At 42.0% G+C, this 25,210-nt stretch overlaps 1 protein-coding gene across 2 annotated transcripts in view; it reads left to right on the top strand.

Moving 5' to 3' along the window:
- LOC105563344 (microphthalmia-associated transcription factor) overlaps positions 1–25,210 on the top strand; it is a 79,738-nt gene that overhangs the window by 10,034 nt on the left and 44,494 nt on the right. Inside the window, exons 1-3 of one of the 2 annotated variants that reach the window (XM_012014859.1) lie at positions 640–1,176; positions 15,620–15,827; positions 17,467–17,883. In XM_012014859.1, the coding sequence (XP_011870249.1) occupies positions 773–1,176; positions 15,620–15,827; positions 17,467–17,883 (1,029 nt within the window). In that variant the 5' untranslated portion in view covers positions 640–772. Of the gene's footprint in view, positions 1–639; positions 1,177–15,619; positions 15,828–17,466; positions 17,884–25,210 lie in introns of those variants that run through there. The other variant, XM_012014860.1, reaches the window with a different exon arrangement.

Raw genomic sequence — 25,210 nt, 5'->3', positions numbered from 1 at the left:
GTCCGCTATTTTTCTCGCTGAAAATTAATAAGGGAGATTGAAATGAATGCATCTAACTTTTTACAGATGTCAGAAATTTTTTTTCTGCAAATTTCGTCCTTTTCTAATATATTGCATATCTGCTGCACGAGCGATATCCGACTAACAATAAGACACTGGTCTGAATTACTTGTTCCTTATTTTCTGGACGAGACTGTAATCAATCATTATTTATAAATACAAAGTTCGTTTACTTGTACTGTATTTAGAATCCTGATTGGCGAGATTAACATTTGAATGATTAGATTTTCATCTTAATAATCATATAATTCTTATATGCGTAAATGCCGAGTCTTTATGTTAAATAACTTTTTAATTTTTTACCTTGATTGATTTAAAATGTTTAATTTATAAAACATTTATCATGATTCTTCTTTTTATTTGCCGCAAATTTCCGCTTTCAACACATTTTTTCGAAAAATATTTTAAGATTTAAAGAATTATGAAATGTATCTTCGCGACGCCATATATCGAGTGAAAATAAATACGCGCGTGGCGAGAGTGAGAGAGAGAGAACCGGCGGACGTCAGCTGTCTGTTCCTCGCGGTGGAGGAGAGCGAGATGAGGCAGGATCCGCGTTTAGAGCGTCTGTCGGTTACCTGGCGCTTCGTCATCGTCGTCGCCGTCGTCGCGTCGTTGGCGACGATGCTCCGGTTTTAGTAGTAGCGTCGCGACGCCCCAGGTCGGCCGGTCCACTCGCGCGTTCGCGCGCGTAAACGTGCGAAGCGACGCGATGCAAGGCGGCGGCGCGTCCGAGACCGCGCGGCAGATCGTCGAGTTCGAGGAGTTGGTGTCGCGGTTGGATCGCATTAACGACGTCGTGATTCGGCGACCATCGACAACGACGACGACGACGACGTCGACGTCGGTGCCGCCGCCGTCGCCGCCGACCCGAGCGTCGTTGCATCTCGCCGGCGCGGCATCGTCTCTGCCTTACGACCGTCCCGTCGCGGATGCAACTCGCTCGCCCGTCGGCGACGAGGAGCAACGGGTGCGCGTGCACCTCGGCATCGACGAGGATCTGCGGATGATCCTCGAGATGGACCCGTCGATCGTCGACGGGACGCTCGGCCCCACCTTGCCCGATCGCTATCCTACCGTGGCACGGTCGTTGCGCGCCACGCGACCGCAAGGCTGGTACTGCACCGATCGAGACTAACTCCTTAGTGTCTGATGTTCGTGCGCATTATACAGTTATTTTATTTGCCATTACTCTTTAATCCATCGCGCGGGCATTTTCATTACCTCTCTGCGTTGGTCCTCGGTCAAAAATCTCGAATTCAGAGCGTACACCCGGAAAAATCGAGGGGGAAACCGCTGAGGGCATTGTGGTGTACAGATTTGCGGCACTGCTAGGCATTACTGGGCATTTTTTGTGCATTAGGCCTTGCTGGGACATTATAAAGATAAAATAAAATAAGATGAAACAATATAAGATTAGATAATAAGATAAAGTAATGTCCACTGGGCACTAGTGGGCATTGGTGTACAAGATTTTGGTCAGCGGTTTCCCCCTCGGGAAAAATGTTTGTTCCAAATGAAACGAATTTGTCTCAATTTTGACCTTACTAGACTTTCATTTAATTTAGAAGAAATTATTTCTTCATTTTAACCAACGAGGAGAGCTCTCGCACATCACGCATTACACGTTACGATGGTTATACAATACCTATAACCATTTGTTCTCGTTTATCATCTTGGTTTTAGATGATGTAACTTGGAATGCCGATGCAGCGCTGCCGTACTTACACAGCGGTTCTCTTCTTCTGTCGTTAACAAAAGACATGAGAAGAAGGTCGCTTCGAAGCATTTGCGAAGCGGCAGCTTGACCGCAGCCATAGATACGCCTATACAGCGACTATTTGACTAATATTCTAGGGAAACTAAAGATAGCCCAGCTATTTTGACAGTTGCATGCGCGTGAAGTGAACAATATTTTTGTGTATCTGCCACGTAATGGAAAAAATATTGTATAGTTTCGACCACGTTGTGTTTTCATTCATGTTTTCACCGCCCCCCGTTTTTCGTTACCGTCTATTGTTTCTTGAGAAAATACGTAATCAAAAAATGAAAATCGATCTATTTCCCTGCGTTTTAATATTGCTCCGGGGCTCTCGAAGATCATTGACCGTCTTACTGAACGTAAAATCTCCATTCCGGAAACGGTGCAACGTGAATTCCTCGTTAAAAGCAGTGCAATTTATAGACTTCGATTTGTTGTCGCTCCTTTACGGAAGAAACGACGCGTACTCGTACAATCCGCCCATGGTTTATCGGCAACGTTTACGCCGTTGTTTCTCAGTTTATAATCCATATCGGTAGTCGACATCGCCGTCTCGAGACAGGGAACACCGGCTCTCTTCCTGCTTCTCCGCACTTGATGCACATCGTCTACGTCGATCGTAAACACTACGTCCAAATTTAAACGTCCTTGCCGCGACTCGTCACCGAATCGCGAATCGCCCGTCTCGGCCCGCGACCCGACACTCCCCTTCGACGTCTCGCTGCGAGCAGCGAGCGCGCGGTGCGTTTTCGAAAGTGCGTCAGTGCGCTGAACGAATTGCGCAATCTCGTCGATGTCTGCCGAAAATTCCTTTGTGTTCGGGGAAAAACGGGGCTAAGATCTTCCCGTCGGATCTCCAAAACTTCAAACGTTGTTGGCGACGGAGGGTTTTGCAATATTTTAGCTTCGACGTCTTTATTGCTCGCCGTTAAAATGTCCCGCGATGAAATACGGCAGCTTGTGTTTACCTTGTATCATTGCAAATATTTAAATAGTTTTACATAGATTAATGAATATTTTTTGTTATAAATTATCGAACGCTGCCGATAGTATCGTTGATATAAAGTTGCACGCGGAGAAAATTTCTCTTAAAATTTACCCTGAAAATCATGAGACCGTGCGCCCAGAAAACAGTTTGAAATCAAAGTTTCTTTGAATTTTTACCTTGCTAGACTTTTATTTAATTTCAAAGAAATTATTTCTTTACCTTAATCAAAATTTTATTTGATCGAGACTGAAGTCTCTAAGAGAATTCAAGCATCTATTTCTTCAAATCTAGCAAACGTTCTAGTAGAAGCAAATAAAAATTTAGTAGATTAAAAAAAACATGATTTCAACGTGTCTCATTTGTTTAACCTAAATAAATCTTTTTTCTGGGTGTGGGAACACCATGACATCTCACCATACATTTTATTTAGTAAAATGGATACTGGATACTAAGTTATAGTTACTATTAAAACGTTACTATTAATACGATTACGTGATTTTCGAAATAAATAAGAGAAAATTCCCTCCGTGTACGAGCAATACCTTGAGGGCTGTAATCAATTTCCGCGCGTTTTGCTCTCGCGTTAACGGCAGAAAATCGCCGATTAAGGCCTGATAATAATTGCGAAGTAATTAATTGTAACGTTACTATCAGCGACATTACTACGGTACTCGAATAACGCTTCTCCGATAATCGATCCAAAAATTCTATCGAGGCTGAATGGCGCGATGTTAAATTTAGCGCGTTACGTTCAACCGAGCCTGTCATAACGTAACATAAACATTGTGTGCCGAAATTATCTGAATTTAACCATCCTCCCTCCCTGTACAACACGCCGCGCCGGTGTAAACGCCCACCGTCTCACCATCGATTATCGGTATGCGTAAAATACATCGCGTAACGTAGTTTCGTACAATCGCGCACACGCGTCATAAATATTCAAACAATTTCGTGCCACTGGGCCGGCGGGCAGCGGTGGCCATTGAGGAAAAGAGCGCGGGAGGAAAATTACGAGCGCCGTCGCGTTGGTGGAGCTTGAAAATGAATATGGAAGCTACGAAGCCCCCAATAATAGCCGCGTATAAATTAACCGACATTTCTCCTTTTTGGATACTTGAAGCGCAACGGCCGAATCATCGCGCGCGCGTGCGCGCGCAAATTGTCTATCAGATATTTTTCGCTCTCGGTCCAAGTCAAAGCTACACGTGCTGTGTACCTATACGCGAGGAAATGTTTATGTACTACGCATCGAAATTCATATCGGTTCGCGTGCGGTCTTCTTGTACGCGCGTCTCGCGCTGATACTTGGACCAGGTCCAGATCGTAACGCGCCGCCGACGCTCCGAGAACAAGTCGCGATTCTGCTTTAGTCGGAACTCGCGTTTTTTAAGTCGCTTATATACAGGGTATACTAAAATCACCGGATATCCTTTTACTCACAGATTTTTTAGAAAATTTCAAGAGAAAACTTCCAATACAAAAATGTCGAGGCTATAATAGTTTTTAAATAATAAGCGATTATATTTCACAAGTGACAGGCCTGAGATTTCGCGCGCTCAGGCACGGCGACACGACGAGTGATAAGTGTTCCTATGAGTTTCATTCAATTCAAGTAAAAATTTGCAACATTTTGTAACTTTAAAGCGTTGCAGCTGTCAAAGTGGCCGATCAATATTAGTTATCACGAAGGTTGTTAGTATGCTAAAAAGAGCGACATTCGTAGGAACACTTTTATCACTTGTCATGTCGCCGTACCTGAGCGCGCGAAATCTCAGACCTCTCATTTGTAAAATATAATCGCTTATTATTTAATAACTATTGTAGCCTCGACATTTTTATATTAGAATTTTCCTCTTGAAATTTTCTAAATAACTTATGATTAAAAGGGTATCCGGTGGTTTTAGTACACCCTGTACAGCGGCGGAACCATTTATATATAAACCGGCGACAATCGTAGCCAATGACTTGGTGAATCTCAAGTAGACCTGTAGTTCTAATTCGGTTATTTTCAGCGTACTTGTAGACTGTAGCAATGTTTACAGGATTATCGCGCGTTATTTTTAGTCCTGCCTCTCTCCAAGTCAATTGTATCGAAAGTAAAAGAAAAATACGAAGGAAAAACCCTTCTGAGGGCATTGTGGTGTACAGATTTGCGGCATTACTGGACATTACTAGGCATTTTTTGGGCATTAGGTCTTGCTGGAGCATTATAAAGATAAAATAAGATAAGATTAGGTAAAATTTGATAAATAAGAGAATAAGATAAAGTAATGCCCACTGGGCTATTAGTGAGCATTGGTGTACAAGATTTTGGTCAGCGGTTTCCCCCTCGGAAAAATATGAGAAACCGAGTGAGTGGCGGTTACCGACAAACTGCAAATTAGTTTGACAACGCATTGGGAATGATAGAACGGTTCGTATAAAAGGGCGTTAAATTACAAATTTCCAAATGCGGCATCTAATGTCGTCGTTTCGCAATTTTGTATTCGGCCAGATACGAGCCGTTTGCCCCGCGGCCGTTTTCTCGCCTGACGAACGTTACAGATCCAATCATACCCCGACGGTACATAATCATTCTGGTTTTGGAGCTCGTGCTTTTAACTCGTACATTCATCACGTGCGACGACCATAGCCCCTGACTGTGCAAATTTCAGTTTACAACCATCACTGTGATTAATCTGCTTTGGCCGTAATAATAGTTCATCATATATTTTCAGTACTAATAATTTCGACGGGGAGGGGGAGCCATTTGCCATTAAGCGAAAAATCATTTTCCGCGCGGCATATTTCGCGGCGGAAGAGGGGAGGGGGAGGGGGAAAATTAACCGATCTTCGTTACGGGCCGCGTAATTCATGCGTGCGCGATTAAATTACAGGAGTCGTGCCCAACGGCCATCTTTCCGCCGTAAATGTTACGCTGACCGTATCGCGAATAATTTCTCGCTAAATCGCCTTGTCGCACGGGCTAATTACGTCGCGCGCGCGTGCCACGCCGGTCGCCATTCGCACGACCTTGTTCCTGATTTTCGTCCGGGGGCTTTCGATTACCTTCCCCGGTTCCGCTACAGTAAGCGAGAATGGTAACGGTAACGGTAACGCCGCCTCGGCGCTCTGTAACGTATCGGATCTTCATCTCTCTCTCCTTTCTATCTATCTATCTCTCTATCTCCTCCCGCTGGTCCCTGCATTTGCATAACCCGAATCCGTATCGCTCGATCGTCCGGCACGATTCACAGCCGCTGCACGTGTATGTGCACGTACGCGCCGAAGATTACGGTCGAGATTCCGCACGGTCAACTTGCGTAATTTTCCGACCAGCAAACTCCGCGTTTGCTCTCCGTATACGGAGGAGCTTGCGAAGGCGTAATCTCGCACGAGAATTCCGAGCTTACGGGCCAAGTCTCTGCCGTGCGCGCGATCGTTCACGATCGATTTCGGTCGCGCGGATTTCTATGAGGTCCGGGAATATCGTAACGTGGCGCGAGCATAAACGTATAATATATAGACTGCGCATTTTGGCTGCAGAAGTGAACGAACTTTAGAAAGAGACAACATACTTCCGGACCTTATTCTCTCTCTGTCTATCAATGTCTGGTGTGGGGCAAAAAGTCAATATCAGGCTACTGTGCTTATCCTTTAATCTCTATCATTCCCCTACTCTTCTGTTACCCCCATTACTTCTACTGGACAAAGATGAGGTACGGCCCCACACCAGCTATCTCGTTCTGAAGTTTGTACATACATGTTTTCACACGGGTGAGGTAGGGAACGCGCAGTCTATTCTTACTATGTCTATGGGTGCGAGGCGAAGCGCCCGTCCTCTATGAACGCAGAACTACCGCGCTATACACTTGTCGTTCCCGAAACGTTGATTGCGACGCCGTTAATTAACATCGTCTCACATTTGATTAAAAAAGCTTACATTGCGCGGAAATAAAATTGTTGTAACGTGCAACGTATTTTTGTTTCTTGCTCGAATTATTTATCACCGAAGGGCTTTGTGCGTAATCATTTCCATTTGTTAACGTCGTAAAACGATATTTTCGCGCGCGAGGATACATTTTTATCTTTTATCCGCCGCAGTGAAAAATATTGCGTCAATAGTTGGGCCTTTTGTTCGCCCCGGCAATTAAAATCTTCTTGCTCGAATTAATGTGACACGCAAGCGACGCAGTGTTCCACGCGATCGTTTTGTCTGCCGGGTTGAGATTAACGGCGGGAAATTTGTAATACTATAACTGAGAAAGAAGAGAGAGAGAGAGAGAGGAGAGGGAGTAGTGGTCATTTAACAAGGCGCAGCGACCTAAGTGCACTTTGTTAGAAAGCTTCGTTACTGCGGATTAATCGACTGCGTTGTATAATTCCGGTCGGCACGAAAAGCTCCTTCGCTTCTCAACATTGTTAATTGCGGGACATACTTTTACCTTCCACCTTCAACCTGTGGTATTCCTTGCGCCCTCCTTCAGGTTCCATTTCATTTTACGCTCTCGTACACGATTTCCGGGGCGATTGAAAGGTATCTCCAACGCATAAAATTACGAAGAGAGAATTCACGATATAATGGACGATATTGATCTTTTATTTTTATTTATTTTTTTTCGAACGTCCGTAAACCTGCAAAATTGTTTTGATAAATCTAAAATACCATATATTCTGCGCCATCATTCACGGATTGTTTTTTATAGCGTTAAACGTTGTCCCTCCCTTATTTTCGTATCGTATTTTAAAGCATCTGCGTTGTTATTTGCAGCACAAACAATATAATAGCTTGCAATATTTGTCGAGAAAGAGGAGCGCGTGTAATATGAGAGAAAAATTACGAAAAAAAGACAACTTACACAAACGACGTATCGATACAAATTGCAAATTGGGACTTTGTCTTCTTGATGGGATATTGGTCGTTGTAGTATTTCAAAGAGATACTCACATTTTAATATCGTATTTCCGTCTCGTCATCTTTTTTGCCTCATTCGCTCCCCCCCCCCCTCTCTCTCTCTCTCTCTCTCTGTTCGTTCTTTCGCGTCGTTTCTGTAAACTAGATGAAGTTTTCCCGACAAGTTTCCGCCATCTCCTTGGCCGAGGTAAATCGTTTTCCGCTGCTTGCTTATTACGATTATCATTGTTATTATCAGTCGACACTCTCGGGCTTTTCATAAACGCAAACTTTTGCAACGGGTATTAGCGACGCTGGAGAACGCGGGGGCGGGAAGAGGAATTTATTTCTAGCCGGTTTGTTTCGCGGACGGACTCGCCGAATGTCTGTTATTAAATTCTACGCCGAGAGAACTTGAATGCGCGATGAATGCGGGGATGGCGCGGCATTTAATACGACGCCGAATGTATCGGGTAAAATTTTTATCTCATCTTCGTGTCGTGCATTTTGCCCCCATACGCGGAAGAAAAAGTGTCAGATTAACTCTTATATACTCAAATTAACGCGCTTATTGTTTTGTATACACGCAAGAATCTATAATCTTCTTAGAAGCATTTAATAATCTTACATTCCAACAATATTAATCTCATTTAAATACTGTAATTGTCGCTTCAAGAATACTAATTTTCTATCTAATATTGTTTCCTTTCCGCTCGAGAAAATTATTCTTAAATAATCATACATTTTTCCCGATGGAATTACATCAAATTGCTTTATTCAAATAAGTTTCTCTTTCTTGAACGCAATATAATCTCATTTCAAGATTTTCGCGTGGAAACGACAAACATATTTTCAAAAAAAGAATATTATTTTTTTCTGTGTAAAAAGCACCGCGAGTTGAGAGCCACTGCTTCATTCATAGCTCCTTTATAGACGACGAAAATTATTAATTTGACAAATCGATATCTTAACGTGTTAGATAAATAACACGTATAAATAATATAGGATAATTCAATCTCCCATGAAATTGTGGTATTGGAAAGAAAGTTTCTTATCATTACGAGAAATTTCTCTCGCAGACCTTGACGCGTACGTTACATTAATTTACTCATTGCATCGACAGAAAAAATTTCCGGATCCAATGCTATTACACTTCAATGTATCATAAAATAGAATCGATATAGCGCCAATCGTATTTATTATAGAGAAAGGAATATTTTCATCTTAAATGAAAAATTCTAAAATCTAGAATAAAATGGTAGCACGTATCGTCTTTTGTCGAATATTGTGGTGTCAACTTCGTGCGTTGAAAGATGGAGGACAAATTTACTTCAAACGCAAAAATATATAAACTTACATCTATGTAAGTTACTGTTGTCTCAATATAGTAAGTGAATCTTTTTTAATTCGATAGAAGAGAATAAGAATTAGTGATCTTATTTTGATATTGTCTCATTTTTATGCTGAATGAGGTTGCGAGAAATATAAATGCGTCAAGAATATTTTTTGTCTTAGTAACAGAAATCCCTTCTGAGGGTGTGTAGCTTGATTTTGCTATGAATTCACTTATACGCTCCACACGCAGAGTTAACTTGCCCTCGCTAGAGAACGTCTAATATTGAAGTAAATGACTGTTCGAATTTCACGATCGAGAGCCCACCCGCGACGATAATCTCCGCTTCGGCGATGAAATTCCGCGCACGTACGGCCCCGTTCGACCGAAGCCGACGTCTTAGTCGAGAGTATACATTAATCCGACAAAGAAGCTGCTTTCCATATTATCGCGATTTATATCGGCCGCCTGGCGGCGGGGCGGGCGGCTATATTTTCTCACTTAATTCATTCCGCGGGAATGAAGATAAAACTTTGGCGACGGCGAGCCACCGATTTTCTTCGAGACTAATGACATTAATACCGCTGCTCCTCTATCTTCTACGTTCTGTAATATCCGCTCGGCGATTCTTGCCTGGGGATCCCCGATGCCGAGTTTTCTGCGTGGCGTACAAAGCGCGCATTTCGACAAGTAAATAAATTATTGAATTAACATCAACGCGTAAGATATTATGAAATATGCACTTGCGACAAATTAATTTATGTTTCATTTCATTTTACTACTAGCAACGAATTTCCTATTAAAGTTATAATTTATATATTCTTGCTGCGTTAGGAACTATTTTATAATATTTTACGTCCGATTTGGCATTAAAGTTGCCAACTGGAAAATGTAATTACGTTTCGCGTAATTCGATTAAATATTTTCAAACCATTTCCTCGGCTATACACAGAGAAAAAGGTTTCTTTGGATTTGGTATTCCTATTTATTTGATCGAGATTTGTTTTATTAAAACAACATATGCTTATACAAAACATTATTTGTTAGAATAAAATTTTAGTTGTTTCATTCAAACAATCTTTCTTGTTAGATAGAAAAGATACTATTATTTCAAGTAATGCCTTTCAATTAAATAATTATATAATATTATTTGGCCAGGCGCCTATAAAGTTCGGTGCTGCCACTAGAAGGCCGCCGAATTCGTAAGTAAAATCACTGTGTACTACTTTAGTATTTATCTTTCTTCTTCTAATGAAAGGAAAATTATAATATAGAGGGGTAAAGCTGTATTTATGTACATTTTTTCACATATTTTCTATCAAACGATAATGTTGCTTGAATAAAACAATAATATCATTTAGATCACAGAGAATATAACTTTTGTTTCAAACAAATACTTTATTTCAGACGAAGATATATATTATTTCAAATTTAAACAAATGATTTGTTTGGCCCATTCCATATATCAAATTTGTTTGGATACATCAAAATTATTAATTAAATAGCGGCTTAGTGAATAAAGAATTGCCAGTAAGGTTGTTTCCATACTTATTAAAATTCAAAATTTATTAATTCCAAAGAAATCGTTTTCTCTGCGTACACGAGGGGGGGGGGATGGGGTATCACGTTTACTACTCTCGCTACTGAGAATCCTTTCGGCAGGATTCTCTTGCAGGAATCCCTCTTTACGTGCCACGGCGCATATAGAGAGACAGTGAGTAAGAAGGAGGATCGGAGAGGGTTCGCGCGCATTTGCATGAAGCTGCCATAAGCGATCCTCCGTCGCTCTTTATATAAGCACTAAATTCAGTATTACGGTCGTTTCCCTCCTCGCTTCTTTAAGCGGGACGCGTATAAAGGCCCGCCGGCAAAAAGTGCGACACCATAGTACGCCGAGAGAAACTGGCGCGGGTATTGCTCGAGCAGAGTCGTACGTGACCTTGGAGAATTAATGGTCCAGCGTACGGTCGAAAATTATTTTCGGCCGTCCAATATCCAATATCGCGAAGAGAAATGTACGAGTGCGCCGTGGGCCACCTTCGATCCGTCGACTGTTTAGAAAAAGTCAAGCTTGCCGCAGGACCCTTCGCGAGCGCATTTCGAACCGATGTGATTGCACCGTTTCTGAGCGATAACGAGAATTATACAATGAGTCGAGCATCGCCTGGACTCGCGTGAGCTTCCGATTGTGGCAGGTGGATTTGCTGTTGTTGTTACTTCACGACATAATTAATAAGTGTCACAGTAGAATATTGAGGATTTTTATCATTTAAATAACAAAAAGTTCGATTAACCAAATTTTGTCGCCTACGACAAAATTACGATCTATCTATCTGCAATTACGAAAGTTCTCCGCGACATTCGAAAATAATTAAACTCCTGGCTAAGGATGCATTTAATTAGGTTTTAACAAGAGCAATTTAGCTATATCGATTTTTAATAGCAGGTTTCGTTTAGGTGCGATATTAAGTTTCCTAATTAATGGCGTAACGAGCAAATGAAATTTGATACAGCGGCGTTGAAACAATACGAACAGCTGTAATCAAGAGCACGCACGATCGAGATCGCGGGCACTCGACTTTTCCACCAGATATCAATACAACGATTATCCGAAAGGAACGAAAGTATCCAATTCCATTTCAACTTCGACCTTACCCGCAGAAAATTTTTCATCAGAAACTTTTCCAATCTTCCATCAGGGTATTTTCGTTCCGTCTCTTAATCGGTCGCGAGTTTTCTGGCGAACTCAGCCAACATTGGTAAGACCTGATTCTTACTTTCCATCGTGACTCTCTTCTCGCCATTTATTTCTTTAAATCCATTAATTATATTGGCCGCTTATTTCGTATTCATACTGACAAACAATGAGGAATTTACTTAGCAGCGTTGCAGAAAAAACATTGGTATAATCAAACTTCTTTGACACACATTTCATTAGAAATTTAATGAAAATGAAAGTAAAGTGGAGGTACACGTCTTTACTCGTAATATTTGCATCGCGAAAGATAACCTTTTAATGATACTGAGAAAAAAACCAGAAATTATAATTTTAATTAATTTTAACAAAATTCCATAAACATGTTGATGAAAAGGTCGGAGCTTTTAAAAACAAGAATACTACGAGGGAAAAGCGAGTCCGTCTCTTGGGCGATAGAAAAATTCGTAAGACATTTTAATGGTCTCCGGGGAAAGTCGATGTTCTGATTAAATCGCCTTTCACGAGTCAGCCGGTACTACTATTATAAAAGTTGTAACAGCTTTATTACGGCAGTTCTCGTAGCGCGACTGGAAACGGAAGAATTTTTAATTTCGTAATCGCACAAAGACGCACGGCTTTTGAATTTAAGACTCGCTCGAATATTCAGTGTCTTCCTCGCCTTTGTAGACGAAGCTTCTGTTTCGCCATTAGCTGCAAGATCGAATCTCGAATTCAAAGTTTCGTCATTTAGCTGTCTTAAGCATTTATTTCTAAAGTTCCGCTATCGACGTATTTATTCTAACTCTTATCCAGTGGCAACGTAAGAAGCGCGCGTGACTGCTCTTCTAAAAATTTAATGTAAAATCTGTTCACTTGATAAATTCTACTTTTACGAGGCAATCATTGAAGTCTTCAATTGGATCGTAGCCTCGTAAAATCTCGCGGTCTACATTTATCGAATACTCGCTCTATGTTTTCTGTCTAACAATATTTTAATAATAAGGAAAAAAACGATTTCTATTTTTCCATTATTTTCATTCGGAGTGTCGCATTACACCCAGAAAAAAGATTTAGTTAGGTTAAACAAATGAGATGATGTTTCTTTGAATCTACAAAATTTTTATTTACTTGCACTAAAACATCTCTGGCTATATTTGAAGAAATAGAATATAAATTCTCTTAGAAATCCCAGTCTCAATCAAATAATTTTTCGGTTACGGTAAAGAAATCGTGTTTTTGAAATTAAACGCATAATAAATGTTTCGTGACTTAAGAATCAGGCCCTAAGATACCTGAACAATTACGTATATTAATCTGCAAGATATCTTGCGAGTAACTTGACAATTGCAAAATTAATTATCTTTGTCGATCAATTTTATGTCACCCTCAGTTTTCTTATCGTGTTGGACTTATTTGCTATACCTGTGATACGATAAATGCGATACATTGAGAAAGAAAGATTGCTTCGAGCGACAGAAACAAATGTTCGATCCGGATTGCACAATCTCTCTCTATTTTGGCTTTCCTATGACTAGATCTTGGCTTTGTTCCCGCATTGGAAGTGTCCTTTAGCCGCGGCAGTGAAACAAACGCCTGGCATGCGTCTCTATGACATATTTGCTCTTAATGCTAATAGTGCGTGAGTGAGAAATTTGATTCGCGCCGATGTCAATCGAAATAGAGGCGAAATATGCGACGATTCGCTCTGCGCGTTCGCAAAACTCATGCTCGCGGCATTTCCCTCGAGTTCAAAGAAAATTCTGCTCTCATTTTATTGGCTTCCGATTCGCAATAAATTATGCGCCTTACGCTGTATACGTGGCCGTTTTGCTATTCGCGAATTCGAGAAATTCCGCGCGTTTTTTTTGCGCGCGAATATCGTCGAATCGCAGCAACGCTGCCAAGACTGGGTAATACCATCACTCGACTTTACGTCCGAATCATGGCACCATTAATTCTCTAACGCCATTCGGTAAGGCAGTTGGAACATTAATAAAGAACGTTCCCGTCTAGTCGTCTGAACGAATCAACTTGAAAAAGTATCTTTTCGTATATCGTGATAGGCTGCAAAATATTCATAATAAATCTATTTTTTATCTTACGCAGTAAAAAATCGTATGTTTAAATGTTAACATTTTCTTGTGTTACCAAGATTTGATTCTTACTTCAATGTAAACTTAACATAAAACATACATGTTATTATTTTCGTAACACTTTTGTGTGTTATATTTATGTTAACATAATAACTTGTCACTTTATGTACGTTATTTAAAAAATGAATATTATTTTGAGTTCTTTTAACACAACTATTCCTCAAAATCAAACAAAACATGTAATATCGACATTTCTTAAAAATTATTTCAACTATTCTGATTTGTCTATTGTCTGTCGCGTCTACATATTCGTCAATAATGACTTATCTAGCTGGCCGTCGCGAATTGTACCGATTGGCTTTACAGGGTTTCTTCTCGTCGCCGCGAAGATAGTTCGATTCAATAGTGTTTGCGCTACGAGATTAATTGGTCTCGCCTCGGACTTGGGACTCGATGCGTTCGCTCAGCTGACAATGTTGAGTATTCTCGCGTTTATCGACACAAACGCGCGTCGTAAATGATCGAGTCTCGTTCCGAACAACTGAATAATGTTTGTCAGTACCTCGATAGAAGACTCGAAACGATAACGGGATAATGCTCGTTTTACCGAGAAGCACATTTGCACGAGTGTTACGAAAATTTACGCAAACAATAATAGCACTTCGTCAAGTAGCAAAAGAATCTTTTTATGGATATCTCTATTAAGGTGGTCCTGGAGCTGAAGTTACGGCTAAACTTCGAAATTATCGATAATTTCAGGACATATAACGATGTGTTGGAAACATGTATACATACACAACACGAAAGAGACAAGAACAGAGAGATATTCATGAGATATATATTCTTGTTTAACACAGTGTACCGCCATCTGTTGCAAGATCTGGCACCTATAGTTTGTCATTCTGTAACTACACTTTGGGTGTAAAGATATGCGTTTTGACATAAAATTAAGTTCCTCGGTAATCTTTTTTATTAGACCTAATCTAATTTTACTGACTCGACGCTATTCTTTGATCTAATCCGAATTACAGACTGCTTTCGATTTGTGCAAATAAGTTATACAGGGTGAATCATTAAGGCTATCCCAACCTTTTACCGTTAGGGATGTATTACTTACCGAAACTGTAGCCAATCCGGCAAAAAGTGGAAAAATCTCGCTATATATGTCTCAATCATGTTAAACCTAATTGTATCTTGAGAGATATAATTAGATATTACATGATTGGAACATATATAACGAGATTTTTCCATTTTTTCCAGAGTTGGCTACAGTTGCAGTCGATGATCCATCCCTCATGGTAAAAGGTTGGGACAGCCTTAATGATTCACCCTGTATAATTTGTATACAAGCGAACGTTCCTTTGAAACTGACAGCTTTCCGTGCAACAGCAAAAAATATTTTATAATTTTTGTTCTTTCTTAGTCTTAAACTGACCAGTCTGCAATGTATTGTATAATATTTCGGTACGTTAAGTATATAAAAGGATTTCTAATTCTGTAAAACCAATTCGAAGATAGCTGTGCCACACTGCATGCCGGTATCCAGCATCCCCTTCAGCAATTTTTTACCGTGATACTTTCGTGGCGAACCGTTTGAAAACGTTAATTGAATTACCTCAACAATTTGACTCCCGATGGTTTCGAGAGGGGAAACTTGTAACTAAACGGATTAAAGTGACGATCGTTGTCTCGCCGAAGACACGGGTACTTTTGTGCGCGAGTTAGCGCGGTTGTAATAAATGGCGAAAGTGCGGCGGAGCGAGGAGAGTCCCGGATAAAGTCTTACGTGGAGGAAATATTGGCTTTTTTCAGTCCGCCGACGTTCAAAACAGCGACGCCGACGTCGCGCACGCAATTGAAGCTGCAGCTGATGCGAGAGCAGCTGCAGGAGCAGGAGAGGCGGCAGGCGGAATTCCGGCAGAGCTTGCAGCAGCAGAGGCCAGCTGCCGCACCGCCCAGACCAGTGCCGCCTACGCCGTTGCCCACTATCGGCGTGGATGTTCCACCGCAAGTATTACAAGTATGTGTCGCCTTCGTGCGTCGTCCGATCTGGGCGATCGATGCTAAATTGCTCGCCCGAAATCGCGCGGCGCGATAAAATTATTTTCCCCCGCGCAATATCACGTTATTATATCAAATTAAATTCCCAGCTTTATTACATCATGGCGCATTATGAATCGCGTGATTACTCGTTCCCATCGCGCGAGCGATTATTATGCGGTGTACAGCGCCGCATTGTATTCTGTATGCATATTGTTGTGTACATATACATATTCCATATTAATTAATAATTCATTTTAGACATACGTCTGTATGTAAATTAAATAATGCATTACACATTTTGGGATAAACTACGACTGAACGTGCTGCGACCCTTTGCCGACATTCTTAGCCTCTTCCTCTGATTTTCCCTGTATTTGATGTTTTGTATCAAAACTGGGGCGCACGTTGAAACTAGAACTTGGCGTAAGTACCGAAGTATCCTGGGTCCAACGCGATGGGGTTTTCCCACATAGAGGGTCTTGTTATCCAAGTAGCGTAGAGGGTCAAGCATTCGGTTACCGTTGTTTGCGTTTCCGTCGCTTAAAGCTCGATGCACATAGATATACATACGGGAGGGCGCGGGCGCGGCTAAGATAACGATACCTTATAGTTGTGAGGTTCCGGTAGTTTGCCGTATCGCAGTAAGGCGAGCCGAATTCTGTAGCGTCGTTAATAGATCTATTCGGTACACCGTGTCTATACTGTTAGACCTCCCAAAGTAATGGTTAGTTGGTAAGAGGATATGAGAGGCAAGAGGCACGAGAGTTGTCGATGGTTTACCTTGCAATTAGCTTCACGCAATATGGTTGCTGCGTTCGCGGGAGGTCGAACGCGATAATGTTCTCGTCACGCAGCTTTTTCCAGGAGATACAGGATGATGTTTTGATCTCACCTTTTCTTTATTAGCGCTGTGGTAAATACATATATTCTTGTGAATTCTCAATTATGGATTCATTTTTTTCATTTCATTCTTTTATTCACTTATAAGCATTTTAGTTTTAACTTGCCTTAAATCACGCGATAGATCCCGATTTGGCGCTGAAAATATAAATCGGGGATCTTTCGGCTTTGTAATTTCTTTTGTAGCGTGCATTATTTTAAACCAATCGTTATGGATTTAAAAAAATTATTAAAAGTTTTTAACATGTATTTATGGTAATTTCCAATTTGCTTAAAACATCTTTCCATATAGATATTGTAAGCTAAAGACTATAACAAAAACAACTAGTTTTCTATGTGACCTTGATGTATCTGCGAGGCCCATGTGCACGTTCTGGGGTTAAAAAGCTAATAGACCGAGAAAAGATATTGCTTACAATTAGATGTTAATGTATCTCAGCTTAATTTCCCCTCGATTTTTGTTTCGTACTAGAAATATTAACCGAAATTTATGTCGTCTATAAAAAGATACGCTTTCGTTCTTCCTATTCGTCTGTTTAAAATTATTTCTATTACATTATTAATACGATAATAAATTTGCTAAACCAGGAAATTTCCGCGATAGGTAACAATGCTAATTGCTGCGCGCGGGAGACTCGGTCGATTCTCTGATTATCGCAGTTTCGCACTCGTCTGGAAATAAAAGAGTAACGTCGCGATGTGCCGCTTTTCTTCAGGTGCGCACGCTGCTGGAGAACCCGACTCGCTATCACGTCGTGCAAAAGCAGAAGAACCAGGTGCGCCAATACCTGCACGAGTCATTTCGCGGCGGCGAGGGCGACGGCGGTAGCAGCGGAGGCGGAGGCGGTACCGGCAATGCGGTCGTCAGCGGCAGCGCCGGTAGCGAGGGCGGCGGCAGGACGCCGGTCGACGCCGGGCCGCCACCCGTCCCGATGGTGGTGCAAAGTGCACCGCCCGGCCCGCAGCTGCATCACCCGAAGCCGCAGCATCCTCATCTCGCCTCGTATCCGCACGCCCCTGCACTGCTGCCGCATCACCCAGGTAACCCGACGGTGGTCTCGGCGAGCCCGGACCCTACTACCACCGGCACCATGTCCCCGGGTCTGTCCAGCGTCGCCACCAGCAACTCCGAGGTACGTACGGCGTGTAGTATGCGAGTTGATGCGTTGTGGATGGTACAGCGCAGTGTTTCTCAAATCGCGGACGTCTGGGACGCGGCATCTCGCCGATAATGTCCCAGATCCTTTCGCAGCCGGCGATGAGAATTGTAAAACTGTTTGCGCAAAAGGTGGAAAATTAATTAGAATTATTCGAGGCTCCGGAGAGAGGAGATGGGAGATGAAAATAGGACATCTTTTTCTCGATCTCGATCGGAATGCACGGGTTTCGATCGTCCAAGTCAGGAATGGCACGGCTGCGCACCGTCGAGACGCCGCGCGACATCGCGCGCGAGGAAAGTTATTTTTCTAAGTCATTCCCGTTCATTCTATCCAATCTACACACGACGTCTTCGATTAACGCTAACTGGTCTTATGTAATCCATCGGTTATCCCGCGTCGCCGAGCGGCGACTTCACTCTCTCGCGTTCGTTTAATAATTAATCACGGGCTATTCTCCGACACTGGCTCGATCCTTGCGTAATCCCGCGAAACGCGCGACGCGAATAATTTCTCGCGCGAGGCTTCCACTTGTTCGTCGTGTCCCCCCCCCCCCCCGGATTCTTCGTCTCCGCGCGCAAGGCGGTCCTCCTTTTCCTTCCTTCCCGCGCGCTCTTAAAAGAATCCGCAAACGCGGAGGACCCGCGCGTGCACTTAGCACTGTGCCGGCAGCACGTTCCATGACGCTGCAGCACCAAAGTGGGATTCACGGCACGCACGCGGTGCTAATTGCCGCCTAGGTCTGCAAATCGATCTGATTTGCGTCGCAAAGCAGATCCACGAACGGCCAACGGGAGGAAACTTGGAAAGTAGGTCCCAGGTAGACCTCATCGGCTCGTATTCTCGCCGCGAATTTAGCGCTCCGTGACTTTCCGATTACGAGCTCTCGGCGACAACACGCTGTGTGCACAACGCATTACTTTTGCAGGACCGAGCGCGGGCTATCTTTAGCGTCGAATGGCGAGCAAATGTCCGCTAACTTTTTAACCACATTTAAGGATAACGTTTGCAGTGAAAATATACCTTTTTTTTCTATATACGCCGGACGTACCGTTATAATTTATTTAGTATGTTTCAACTCCTTGGAAAATTAACTAATAAACCATATACAGGGTGAGCCGTAAAGACTGTCCCAACCGTTTACCATAAGAGGTGAATTACCGACCGCAACTGTAGCTAACTCGGGAAAAATGGATTAAATCTCGTTCTACATGTCTCAACCATGTATTATCTAACTATCTAATTACTTGTAACTATCTAATTACATTTCTCGAGAAAAAATTAACTCGTTGGGACAGTCTTTACGACTCACCCTGTATATGGCTTTGTTTTTCTTTTAAATTAGACAAAGCTCGACGTATAACTATTAGGCCCGGTTTTTCATTTTCCGGTTAGCTGTTAACCAGAAGTTAGTCGACTCTCCATCTTTTTCTATGTTGTTATCCAAGAAGAGACAGAATCGACTCTAACCTCTGGTTAACACTTAACAAGGAAATGAAAACCTGCTGTATCTTGTATTTTCAACGTTTTGGTTAAGACACACTTTCTTCTTAAGTACATAAAAAATTCGAAATGACTTAACTTTTTATTCTCGGCAAAATGTAGCCAAATAATAGACTGCCCTTTTCTCTTGCGGCGTCAAATGCACCGAACGCGAAGAAATTTTCCGCTAAATCCCGCTTTTTTTGACTTCAAAGTCCTTACCGGCGTACGTACAGTGTAATATTCCGCGCAAAACTTGGCGTCAGCAAACTTTAACGCCGAACGCGAGCGGCGAGAGAGACCTTTGCGCGCCGCGTTCCTCTTAATTTACCGTCGACACGAAAATTTTTGTCGCGGATTAATCCGCGCGCGCCGACTCTCGTCGACGTTATCAGAATCATCGACGCGCGTAAGACGCGTACGAGACTGCCGCAAGTCTCTCCTTTTCCAACTCTTTAACGCCGTAGACCGAGAGCGGCGAGTATAATGTGGTCGCGCGCGTAATACCCGGTACATAGCGCGTACGAGGAACGAGCCGGTGGCTCGTTAACTCATCAGCCTCACAGTCCTCGGGCTCTTAATAAGGCGAAATTGTTTTTGGTGATGATGTATGTACACATACACGACGCCGAGCGACCGCCTTTAAATTGATTCTTTGATCCGCCGTGCCCCGCCGCGAAGAAACTCGCGTATATACCGGGTGTCGCGGCGCGACGTTTCCCGCCGCTGGCGTTCGAGAGCTCGTTCGACTGGTCGATCCGCGATTGTTTTCTCTCCGGCGCTGATTAAACCGCCTCTCGCGTGCGCGCGCGAACTTCTCAGAAATCAAACGAGTTCGGACTATTTGCGGGATGCGAGGAAATGAAAAAACCCGCTCTCGGAGTACAACGCGAATGATTCGCAGCTATTTACGCGCGCGCGGATATTCGCGCTAAAACCGCAGCGCTTGAATAGATAACAATTTCTTCTTACGCGGTTATATAAAGCTGGCTCGAACAATTTTAATTAGAAACAGTGTGGTAGATGTAACATGGTTTTATGATATACAATAATAATTATTGGCAGTAATACGCGGAGAGGATTTTCTCTTAAAATGTACCCTGAAAATCGTGCGATCGTGGGACAACGTGGCATTTTCAGATTATCCTTCTCTCTCGCCTCTATTCGTTCCTCAACTTATATTACATCGCCTGCCTTTTCTCTTGATCAGCGTTGCTGATATACGTCGTTGCTTATACAGAGTGTAACAAAAAGGTCGGGACACTCGATTATTTCGGAAACGTGACGTTTTACCAAAAAATGTTTCATACAAAAATTGTAGGGCTTCGAAGTATATATTTATTGACGCTATGCATTTGACCTACTTCAATACAAATATAAAAAAGTTATTTGGGTGGGACATTAAAGTGGGACACCCTGTATAGAAGAAAGTCCCCCCCCCCCCATTATGGGACAAGTTCCTAATACGAGATAGCGGGGTTTCTATTAAATTAACAAGCCTCATCTATTGGTTCAACCATGAATTTATTGCCATTGGAACGAAGTCTGTTTAGTGGAAGATTCATTGTTAGATCGCGTAATCGTCGCGAAGAAAAATTTGTGATTGAATTTGGGCGTTGAAAACCTGCTATCTCACATTAGAAGCCTAATAGGGGACTTTTCTCTGTACATGTTGTTGCGTAGCGTGTTTTGGTTTTATACACTTCAATCTTTATTTTATACCAAATTTCAGCAGGTAGACTTTGTAACAACAACTTCTGTTGGTGACTCACCTTTCGCTTGCTCGGTCTTTCAATACTTTTTTCTTTCACCGTATCTCATTTTGCAGCAATAAATTAAATTCAATTCAATTGAATTTTGAAGACCTTTACGACTGTTTTGAAGTTTTACCACATTCTCTAAAAGTCAGTCAGTGGATTATCACTGAAAACAGTGAATATTCGCTGACTCACTGAATAATTTAGTGCTATACTCATAACTCGTTTCAGTGATTGACTTTTAGAGAGTACATTCTGCTAGTAAAATGTATGGTCAAATTTCAAAGAACTTATAAAATTTCTCGAAGTGCCATGTCCCACGGTTTTCAGGGTAAATTTTAAGAAAAAATAATCTCTGTGTATAACGCTTCAAATTAGTAATGTAATAATGGATTTTTAATTTTGTGTAATATTTCAGTGGTGTCCTTGCTAATTTTTAATATTATCGCGATTCTCCGCGTGGATCTTGCTCCTCGCTTTCGGTCCCGCCGGCAAGTCTCGACGCGCACGTAGATACGATTAACGTATTAACGTAGCGGAAGTCTCGAAAAAATAACAGCGGATTAATATTTGAGCCTCTCGTAACGGCTGCGATGCCATTCGCCAGATGGCCTGGCAGCAGCTCTCTTCATTTTGAATAATGGATCAGACGCGCGCGTTTCGCGGAACAAAGTAGATATCCGCGGCATTCGCCTGACGGGGGACAAAGTGCTTTTAGTCGGAAACCCGCCTGCGGTAATTTGCGCGATGCATTCATCGGCGTATATCCCCGATTATGGATGCTCGGTGCCGCCAATACCGCGAGGTATCCGATATCTCCGCTGCGCCGCAAGGTGAAACGATTATTTCCAGTGTACGAAATGTCTCGAAATATTACCGGGTTTTATTTTAACGAAAGACGTCCAAGACAGTCTACGCTGTTCAATTTTACTCAATGTGTCGTTAATTCAATTAAACAATGGAAATTAAATTGAAATTTAAACGCCCATTGAATTAGGACCTAGGCGAGGTGGTGGCCATTAAATAGCTTAGTGAATTTATCTCTGCGATTTTTAGAACATGTGAATTCACTGACGAGAATGATCCTACCGAGGGGAAAATCTGTGTTATATGTCCGATAGTAACGGCGCACAGTACAGAGTAGGAAAAATACGGTATATGGATTCACTAAGCTATTTAATGGCCACCACCTCGCCTAGGTCCTAATTCAATGGGCGTTTAAATTTCAATTTGATTTATATCTAAATAGGACCGAGAAACATTCATCGTTGTTTAATGGAAATTAAGAAAGACCAACAGACTGAATTGGCCAATAGGAGTCAACACAAGACGTTATGTGTGAAATATATGTAGTGTTTAATACATCAAATAAAAAGATTATTGTTTAAACGTCAGACGTTTCGATCACACAAAGGAGTTTTTAAACAATGGAGTTAAGGAAACCATAAAATGGGTTCAATACAAAATGTAGTTGTGTTAAAATAATAAATTTTGCTATTTGTGACAGGTAAAAATAACAAGACAGTGTACACTTTAAGTCCAAGTTCGTAAAAGTAGATATGAATTCTTGTAAATTCCAGTCTCAATCAACTAAAAATGATAGATTTGTGATTAAAGTTTGATGTTAAAATTCTCATATTAGAAGCCTGTTTTATAATAGAGGACTTTCCTCTACTAACAAAATGTATATTAAGTACAATTATATATACTAGTAATATAATTACTAAATGTATGATAAAATTGCAAAAAGCTGTCATAAAATTCGCCGAAATGCCGCGTTATTCCACGATTACATGATTTTCTGGATAAATTTGAAGAGAAAATTCTCTCCGCGTATGTGTACAAAAATAATACACTCGGATGTGTACAACACATTTGCAGTGTATTATCAACTTTTAGATATCCAAGGTATCATACTTTTCATTTATCTGACGCTTTTGGAGTCTGTTATATTTGCCAGACTTTATCTCGATAAATAAGTCATAAACCGCGTAACCTTCTTTCTTCCCGTCAGAGAAGAAATGAAAAGGGATCGTAAATTACGGCGCGGTATAAATTGCGAGGAGCAAGTGCGGCCGCTTTTACTTTCGGGTCGGTCGATTGCGCCAGAGACAGATAGCAGCGATTTCTTCTGCTTTGATATTCGGCTCGCATCCGCGAACATGAGGAAATCGCGGTCTCCGTTGAACAATCGTAAAAAACGGTCGTAAAAGTGACGACGTATTTAACATCTTCCGTGCCGCCGCGCGTCTCACCGTGCGATCTACAATTTTAACGATCTTTTTCGCACGATCGACAGTTCCGATCTCTCAGCACTTTGCCGCGCGTGTATCGCGCGACGCCACGATTGCTGGGGCTTAATTAATCTTTGTTGCACGCGTTAATGCTCCGAGCGACGCCCGGTTGTCCATTATAATTACCATCGAGATTGATTGTTTTCGCAAATAAACAGTTCCACAAACGTATGCGCGCGCTCGCGAATTTCTTAGGCCGGTGAATTTGTCGTCCTCCGGAGTGCCGGTTCCCGAACCGGGCACTTTTTCTCCCCTCTCGCCGAGTCTCTTATTTTGAATGCGCTTGTATCTTGGGATTACGAGGACTTGGCGTCGGTACGCTATCGGCTTAATTTTCATTGGCCTGACATTCGCGGTGTATGCAGGCCTTAAGCTCTTAATACATCGCGGTTTGAATGGCTTGGAGGTCTTAATATGACCCTGGTATTTGCACCTGTTGCAATGCAGAAATCTCATTTGTACGTTCGCATTTAACAGTTTCGCGCGGTATACATTCAACGGGATTCAACGTCAGGTTTGTAATTTTCAGAACGTTAAGAGCGAACATCGTTATGCCATTCAATTCCTTTCGCGTTTGCACGTTAACGCGCGCATTCTTTTGATTTTGTTTTTAAGTAGTCCAAGTTCTTTTAAAAAGGCAAAGCTCGGCTTGAATGAAAAAGCTAATTTAAATATTGCCACGTGAAACAAAAACAAACGGTTGTAAAATCCGTGTACATGTAACGATAAATGGGATATTTTTCTGGCTAGGTTCCAAGAAAGACAAATATTCAATTTTAGACGAATTCAGCTACAACGTAGCCCAGATAGCACAATTGCATTCTAAACATGTTCTAGGAATATTTTCCGCGAACTTTGGAATATTCTTAAAAGATACGTATAAGGTGGAAAGAACGTTCTAAAAATATTCGTTGCGTGTTCATTTGAGACCGTTTTCGTAATTCTAGGAAACTCCATAAAATGTCACACCAAATCATCATAGAGTACTCTCAGAATATTCTGAGAATATTTTATGAAGATTTGGTATATACGGGGTGTCACCTAATTTACGCCCACGATTCACGCAGCCATATTCCTCATGAAAAACCGAGTCGAAAAGTCCCGACTCAGTTTTTCGAAATACACTTCACAGAGTAATTATTATTAATTAAAGACTAACCAGTCGGCGTCGCCTTTTAAACTGCAGGAAGCCCTCCTATGGAACATTCACAGAATATTCCTAAAAAATTCCAAATATTCAACAAAATTTTGAATGTTCAGTAGGTATGTTCTCGAGAAAGAATATCGGTTTATACATAGAATATTCGTCAACATTGTGTGCTATCTGGGAGGTTTGTCTCCGAAACGATGGTTTCGTATCGGACAATAAGTCGATTCGGTTGTCGCGAGATAGCGAGGTCATTATCAATTTATGTACGAATCAATTTGTATATAATATAAATACGCGTTGCGCCGGGTCTAGGATCGATCGGCATAAATCTTTCATTGCGATCGAAATATTCCGGTTTCCATAACGCCGATCGCACATCGCAACGTGCGCGAAGGCTCGGAACGAAGAATCGTAAATTAGCGTCGACGCGGACGTTTAGGCTCCGTTACGTAATGGATATTCCCCGCTCGCTTCTACGTCTGATGCACACGTGTACGGTCCGCACACGTTGCACCTAAATATTCCCTACTGCCGTTCTTGCCCTCCGCAGTATTTCAGCCGATTGCGTTGCGTCCGACAGCTCCCGTTCGGCGAGGCCGACAGATCGCGCTTACCAAATA

This window comes from Vollenhovia emeryi, unplaced genomic scaffold (assembly GCF_000949405.1).
Source record: "Vollenhovia emeryi isolate VEMERY1.0 unplaced genomic scaffold, V.emery_V1.0 DF939177.1, whole genome shotgun sequence".
Lineage (NCBI taxonomy): Eukaryota > Metazoa > Arthropoda > Insecta > Hymenoptera > Formicidae > Vollenhovia > Vollenhovia emeryi.
Note: the sequence above shows the minus strand (reverse complement) of the source record. Positions and strands in the feature narration are given on the sequence as shown.